Consider the following 8109-nt stretch of genomic DNA (forward strand, 5'->3'; position numbering starts at 1 on the left):
TTTTTTTAATCAAGCATTTCAGGAGGTTTCTATTCAAGAAGAACTGCGCAAAAGCTTCGTGAACTACATTAATCACAGCACCGCGCAGGAACCCGGACAACAGGTAGGTCAGTGTTATTTCATTTGTTCAGTAAACTATTTATAAGCATCTGCGCTGCATTTCTTAAAAAGCTATAAACACTCCGACAGTAATGCTTCCTGAGGGCTTGAGCATCATGGTTCACTACTTCTCACTTGACGATGAATATTAATATTTTTTAAAAAAAGATCTCAAGCGATATGACTGGCTGCACGCTTTCATCCTCGAAAGCTCATTGGCTAGGTACAAACCACGCTGCGTGATAACTGATCCAGCTCCTGTGCTCAGAGAAAACAGCAGAGAGATGTTTCCCCCCTTATTTATTACTCCGGTCAAGAAAAAAGGCAAAAACGTGGCCGCGAAGGAAAGTCCATTTGAGTAGTGTCGCATATTGATCTCAGGATGAACTCATTTTTCCACCACCACATAAAGCCTGGACACTCTTTTCTCATTATCGTCTCTTTGGAGCTGTACGTGTGTGGGAAAATGCTCCATTGTTTTATGTTGGCCCTTGGGCCCAGAACACCCAGGGGCCGACGGGCACCCAGCTTCGGCCTCCTCAGGGTAAACTGTAGTGACAGAGCACGCAGGGCCCCCTCATTAGCTCTGTGTTCATTAGAAGCAAAGAAGCTGATTTAATCCTCTCTGTCCTCCTCAATCTGGCACCACAGTCACGGTTTTAACTCCATTTTCATTCTCTTATGAAGAGTTTAACCAGCTTTTTTTTTTTTTTTAACTAATAGAAGATTTAATAGCAAAAAGAGCTGTCAGCGGGTGCTATTGACAAGTTGGAAAAGCAGCTTTACCTTATTTGAAGACAGACTTTTATTGTAGTATTCTAAAAAGAAAATGTTTTTATATCATACAGTTTTCTTTTGCATGTGTGGATGTACTGATACAGCCATACTACAAGATCATACTAGGTTTTGTCTTAATAGTTAATTTAAAACTATTAATAAGTTATAAAAAAAAAAAAAAGCACAGCTACAGGCTACAAGCTGCAAGCTACAAGAAAAGGATGTAACGTGACACTCTTTGTTCCCTCCCTTTAGGTGTTTTCTTAAGTTGTAAAGATGTTAAAACTGAGTGATCAAGCCCAATATAAGATAAGTGCAGGAGAAAAGTTAACTGTTTTCCTGCAGGTTGTTAAATAAGGCAAATGTAAATACAACCTGACATTCACATAAAGCTATCACTGTCAGTGGAAGCAATTAGTTTGATTAAAACGCCCAATTAGTGACAATATTATAGTAAGAAATGGGCTCCAGAACACCAGACAGACTCCACTTGGCTTACGTTTCCTTACTCCATTGCAGTACAAAAAAATCAAAATTATAACGGATGCGCTCCCTTGTGTAAACACACTTGATTCCTGTTGGAAGGTGACAAACATGAACACCGTTGAGCTGAAATGACGAAATAAAGCAAATACACTTTATTTATAAATCTTGAGTTATAATTTAATACGGTACCAATATGTTAACCAATATGCTTTCACAGTACATCAGAGTGGTTGTCAAAAAGAAGTAAACACAAATACACTCACACACACACACCCACACACACACACATGCACATACACTCTAAATTCAGCAATACCCTGCAGTGGTCTGTTGTGCCATTAAGTGGCCTGGGCTCATTAATGCATGAGTTATACTGAAATAAATTTGTTTCTTGGCCTGGGAAATTAAGAGATTGTAGCTATTATAGACCCAGTGCTCTTAAAAATCTCTGAGGAAGTCAGTGTAAAAGTCCAGGAAACATAAATTCATTAGAAGTATTTGGTAATGCATTTGTCCTTAATCTCGTAGTGTCATTCGTGTTCTTCTTACCTGTCACGGGGGAATATGATTTGGACTTTAACCCCTCTAAATATAAAAAACATTGGATTAAGCTATCCAACAGTCAGCTCACCGCCATGATTAGCCTCTCAGTTCAGATGAGAAAAAAACAGAAAAGTTGAAGTGTGACAAGAATCCGGGAGAGATAAATTGCTTTGAAATAGGATTTTAAAGAGTTTAACTGGAACATTATGGCAAAAGGGAAATAATCGTATTAGCCAAGAAGTATAACGAAGAAATGACTAACGCTTGGCGCAACCGAACACTGAGCATGAGAAGTGCAGTTCTGAAATGTTTTTGCTGTTCTCATTCTTTGCATGTCAATAAGAAAACCAGAATAAGAAAACAAAGTAACTAAAACAAAGCATCAATCTCACCTTTCTGTCTCTATGCAACCGAGCAAAAAGGTTGAAGTCAGAAGAAGTCGGGTTTCAAACAATCATATTAAATCTTTCTGAAATGTTCCTTTAGTCCAAAGTGCTATGTCTGGAAGGTATGAAAACAACAACAACAACAACAACAAAAAACAGATCAACACAAGACGATCCCTGCAGTTTTCTCACTAGCTGGGGTAAAAATATGTAAAACATAAAAAAAAAGAAAAAGGGAAAAAAAAGAAAACAAAAAGGATCCAAAACATAATTTACAAGCACGATAAATATACACACAGGTCCAATAAATATTGTTTCTTATCCCAAAAACCATAGACTGTGAGAGGTCACCACACTGCAAAAAGATGTCCATCTTAACCAGTCATTTCGTTTACTGACATTAGTTCCCTTTAAACAAGTGAAAATTTCTGCCAGTGCGGTCAGATCATTTCGTCGTTGGTAGATTTCCTGTATTTTATGGACCCCTCTAAAAGTGGCATAATGGAAAATAAGGCAGCTAATACCTCCGGTATGATGAAAAAAGCAAATTAAATTACATTTTTACCCTTAAGATACTTTAGAGAATTTAATTCCACTGGCAGTTTTTTCTCTTGTTTAAATCAACAGAGATTTTACTATTTGAAATGACTTGATTTGAAAAGTGGGACCCTTCCTGACCTTAGTAGCACCACAGCAGCTTTTATTCTCTATTGAATAGCCATGTAAGGCCAGTTGAAGCTGCTACCAGAAAGCAGCATGTCCCTTATCAGAGTTTCTATGGGTGTTTTCCCCACCAGACGGACGAAGAAAAGCTGCTCTATGACAGAAGAAGAGACGCTGCGGAGGGAAGGCAAGCGAAGCAGCAGCTTCCCAAACCTGTTAGGCTGGTTGGGATACTGGCTCCTCACATACTCTTCTAAAGCACACTGCGATTTCTCCTGGAGACCCTCCACATGGGCCACATCTGATAGACCACAAGCATCTACAGAGAGAATGTAACACAGAAACAAATAGGCAGAAGAGAAGAGGTCAGGACCAGTGGTTCAACTGGGCATCTGAAAAATACTTCAGTTTCACGTTTATTCAGTGTTAATACAAAATCACCAAAACTCGCGATGGTACAGTCTGAATGTGGAGTTAGATGAAAAGTTACAGTGATCGAAAGTCAAAAAAGCACCAGAAAAAAAAAAAGGTAGGTATTACTATTTACTGATATTATTTAAATCCCTGGGTAAGACATTAAAGAAGAGGTCAGGGCAGCAGAATGCCAAATATTAGTGGATGCATTTAAATATTTTATTACTTTGTAAACAGATTTGAGTGAACCTCACTAAGATGGTATCAGAACCATCAACCATAAACACAGAACACCCAATAAACTAGTTAGTCAGACATGGTTGGGTAAATGTAGAGGTTTAAAAATGTAAAATTGGATACTGTAAGAGCGCAGTGGCAGGTTGAAAATAAAACATATAGGCAAATAGTTGAGGTTTGTCAATCTGATGCCATCTGGGATCAACAATGGTGCCACTGCTCTCATCCAATCAAAAAAAAAGAATACTCAGGGCCCAGACAAAAGGAAGGAAGCACGGCAAGAGCATTGATTGCTCTGAGTCATTTGCATTTCAACGCACACCAGACTCTTCTCTCTGTACTGTAAAACTGCAGGCCGGCTGGAAACAGGGGTTAAAGCAGGACTGTCCCAGTTTAAAAGGCACGTGCTCACATGTGCTCACATATGCTCACGGGGACTAAAATAGACCAATAGGAAACCTTCTTTGTTTATTTTTTTACTCTGCTGCTACTTGTCCTTTTGAACCCACTCACAATCTAACAACCAAACATCCCTCTGTCATCTAAAAGGCTGTGAAGAAACTGGCATACATTTTGCATTGCAAAGTCAACTAATAGTTCCCACTGCTTTATGAACAGTACAAAAAAAGCTTCTTTATGAAAATATTTTCAAATTCAAAGATGTAAAGAATAAAATGTATTATGCAGTTACATTTACATGCTATGATCGTTTTTAAAACAGTGGCAAGATTTAAATATAAAAATTTTCTTTTTAAAATAAAAAACCCCCTCTAAATTTTAAGCCTGAAAACAAGTTTTTTTCACTTGAAATTAATATATATATATATATATATATATATAATAAATCACTCTGCTGAGGCACCTTTTATGTGAAGCAGCAGTGGAATATAGATGCTGTCAAATGTTTAACTCAAACCCATTTGCATAACCTATTCAGGCAGAGTATTTCATATTTTAAGGGCTGTAAGGATTTGATGCCGTTTTAAGACCATCAAACTCACTCACTCACACTTCCTCTTCAGTATTATTTTAATGCAGATAAACTGTTGCTTCAAGATCTGACAACTGTATGAGGTCACTTAAGTTCACTAGGAATTCTATCAGAGGTAAAGCAGCTGGCTCAGGTTTAAAGGGAGTACTTTTCTAGAGCAAATCCAACATATATGATTTGTATTCCTTTTTTAATGACCGTTTATAACGATATCAGAGGATCATCAGACTTATGATCATACTAAAATCTGCAAAAGAATTATTTTATATAGATTTTGCTTTTAAGGTGTTTCAGAGTTTTAATACAAATTATTGATTTTTCTTTTTAGCCCCCCTCCCCAACCCCGAACGCACAGTTACCGAGTGTTATGCAAACTATTATGCCACGAGCAGTAAAAAAAAATCTGTAAAATTATTTTTATAAGATTTTCTGTCGTTTTTTTGGAAATATTTATTCCTACGTTTTTCGGGCGATTTTTAAGTAACGTTCTCGTCCGCTCGCATTAATTTTGTTTTCGCTACATTTGGAAAATAATTTATTTAATTAAATTAGTATTTTAATTTTGATAGCGGTTGTTTTCTTCGTGATGGTGGCGGCACAATTCTCCTTAGATTTTAAGCTTGCGTGATTTCGCTAAAATGTCAGCCACAGCGTGTGTGGGGGTGAAAAGGTAAAGTTTACCTGTGGTGAACAGCACGATGGCCTTAATGCAGCTGTACTCCGCCGAATCCACGTGCAGCACCTTCAGCTTCTCCACCTGCTCCTGGAAGACCCGGATGTGGTCCATGAAGGCCACCACCCGGTCAGCAGACATTGGGGATGCGTGGAGACCAGCAGCGGCCAGTAGCGGGGCGGCGTGGACGGGCATGGAGCACTGGGCGGCGTTCAGGACGAACAGTTCGCTCCAGGTGAGGCGAAGAAGGGCCACCTGGTCCGGCACCTGCAGGTCCGGGAAAAAAGGGATGTTGCGGGCCCACTCCACAGCGCTGAAGAGCATCCGAGCCGCCAGCTCGCAGATGTTCTCAATGCCCAGGATGTTGTTGTTCTGCAGGCACTGAGAGCCAAACCTGGAGGTCGGGTAGGGTTCGGCCCGCAGCAGCAGAGAGATGTACCCCGACAGATAGGAGTGACACTGCAGAGGATCCCCGTTTGTCAGAGCAAACTGGCCGTGATATGACTGGGTTGGTATTCTGCCTCTCTGGACAGCTGTAAGAAAGAAACGGCAGAAATGCCACATCACGCTAGAAGGCGATTAAAACAACGAAGATGACATTTAAAGAACCCTAAAACTAGACATCACGCACCGGACGTCATTTACAACAGCATATGTGAATTAAAACCTCGCGCTTATTTTAGTCAGATTAGGCTGGGATTCCTTTCTAATGTCAGTAGTGAGCTAGCTTATGGTTGGCTGGCTCTTCAGAAGTGGACATGGATAAGTGTTGTGGACAGCTCCTGGAAAGAAATGTCACATTCAGCTCGGTGTTGGGAGATCTGGAGCACAACCTGCAGATAATGGCGTGTGAGATTTTTTTTCCTTTCCCCCCCTCTTTTCTTTTTCTCAGCGTGTTTCTGGGTATTCAGTAGCGTTGCATTTTTTTGTTTCAAATGTATAATTGCTCCAGTTCACAGCCCAGATTCCGTTTTCAGTTAATGCTCTTTAATATCATCAAGTGAGTAGGCTTATTGTAACTTAATTATTTATTTTTTGGCTGTGAAATCTCTAATAGGCTAAACTTTAATAAACTTTCATATTTAGACAACAAAGCAGACTCTTAGTAGACTAGTGTAGGCTGCGGTCTGGGCCTAGTGCTGTATATGAAAAGCATGCATAATGAATAAGAGCAGACACACATGGTCCGCACGCGCACATCATTTAAAAATGTATTTTACATTTTTATGGCTACAATTTAAACGAAAAAAAGGCACTGAAACTAAAGTTAAATATATCTACTGCCGAATGTGAACACCTGACATTTAAAGCATCTGCAGACTCACACTCACCGGGGATGATGGACATAAAGCGGAAGGGGAGCAACAATAGTGCACCTAACATGCTACAGGATGCTAGCGGGAACATCTGTAATAATGTGTAATATTACACACTGAGGTCTACACAATATAAAGCTATAGTACCCGAGACAAAATAAATAATTATACACCCCGTATTTAAAAAAAATATATAGACATTATTAAATGAATAAAATATCCCTAGTGTCAAACAAAGGCAACATGTGGCGATGGTAAGGCTCCTGGGTCCACAAAGAAATATGTAAACATAAGCTAGGCTACACATATGTAGCATCCACACAACTAGAGTATGGGGCAGATATGCGTTCAAACATGAAAGAGTGCTGCATGTGAAAGTGTTATGGATGTGATAGTACCAGTAATAACAGTTTGATGCCAGCGCGTACCTTCTCTCCTCATGCCGACTTTGAGGCATTTCTTGAGGCGACAGTACTGGCACTGGTTGCGGTGGTGCTGGTCTATGGGACAGTTCCTGTTGGCCCTGCAGGTGTAGGTCAGGTTTCTCCTGACGCTGCGTTTAAAGAAGCTCTTACATCCTTCGCATGTGAACTGTCCGTAGTGCTTCCCGCTGGATTTATCCCCGCACACGATGCACTCGATCTGCTGGCTCTGCTGTTTGTCCATGGACAAGGAGGAGGAGGAGGAGGAAGAGGAGGTGCTGTTGTTATTGTTGGTGGTGGTCGCGACGGTGTTGCCGGACGGATTGGACGGCGGTGCTCCCTGAGGTGCAGCTGCTGTTTGGGGTATTTCCAGAGAAGGCGCCGGGTTCATGTGTCCCGTCAGCTCTCCGGGTAGAGACAGAGGTGCAACCTGGGACACCGGGGAGGAAAGAGTCCCCTGAGAGTCCCCGACCGCCTCGGTGTTTCTCCACGCTACCATCGCCATTTCGACTTTCTCCAAAACTTTTGTTGCGCCCAACTTCGTTTTTACGCGATAATTAACTCACACTTACTGTCGGCATCAATAGCTAATACACAGTCATGGGAAACTGCGGCATTGTTTGACGAAACGAAATACAATTTCAAATAAAATAAATAAAAGAGAGCTCATAGGATAACGGCAGAAAATTAAAACGAGTTCACAAGTGAAGATTGAGCAGTCACCCAGAAGCAGCTGCGGGCGCGGACAAAATCCAAAAAGACAGCTTCATTCAAACCGTCATAGTGCGCTATAGCATCCACAGAGGGGGGGAAATAAAGACGGAGCCATCCACACAGGGAGGAAACGTTATCCCCAAAATATACAATCTGATCCTTTCTGTTCTGTGTGTCCAGCTTTAAACAGAATGCCGTGCGAGCAGATCCTTCATTAGGGATGGAGTCACGCGACCAGGCTTTCCAGACGCTCCCTGCTCTCCCGATCAGTAAGAAGTTACATTAAAAAGACATCAGGGAGAGAGAGAGAGAGAGAGAGAGAGAGAGAGAGAGAGAGAGAGAGAGAGAGAGAGAGATGTTGATTTTGACGATGCTTTGCTCCGGGACG

The 8109-nt window shown here is 40.9% G+C and overlaps 1 protein-coding gene across 1 annotated transcript; it reads right to left on the bottom strand.

The window, feature by feature from the left end:
- Window positions 1-1046: 1046 nt before the first annotated feature.
- Window positions 1047-8041, bottom strand: LOC102298048 (COUP transcription factor 2). The gene is made up of 3 exons (XM_014333705.2): window positions 7014-8041; window positions 5278-5802; window positions 1047-3273 (listed from the first exon to the last, which is right to left on the bottom strand). The coding sequence occupies exons 1-3, from the start codon at window positions 7510-7512 to the stop codon at window positions 2999-3001; spliced, it is 1299 nt and encodes a 432-aa protein (XP_014189191.1). The 5' UTR covers window positions 7513-8041; the 3' UTR covers window positions 1047-2998.
- Between the last annotated feature and the right edge of the window lie 68 nt (window positions 8042-8109).

The sequence above is a fragment of the Haplochromis burtoni genome, unplaced genomic scaffold (assembly GCF_018398535.1).
Source record: "Haplochromis burtoni strain Fernald_Lab_line unplaced genomic scaffold, NCSU_Asbu1 Contig_2, whole genome shotgun sequence".
Lineage (NCBI taxonomy): Eukaryota > Metazoa > Chordata > Actinopteri > Cichliformes > Cichlidae > Haplochromis > Haplochromis burtoni.

Bases quoted from the DNA above. Each gene is read 5' to 3' on its own strand.
- LOC102298048 (XM_014333705.2), bottom strand. From the start codon at position 7,512: ATGGCGATGGTAGCGTGGAGAAACACCGAGGCGGTCGGGGACTCTCAG. The intron at 5,803-7,013 runs GTACGCGCTGGC...TCTTTCTTACAG, and splicing joins AGTCGGCATGAGGAGAGAAG to CTGTCCAGAGAGGCAGAATA. The intron at 3,274-5,277 runs GTAAACTTTACC...TTCTCTCTGTAG, and splicing joins CATCGTGCTGTTCACCACAG to ATGCTTGTGGTCTATCAGAT.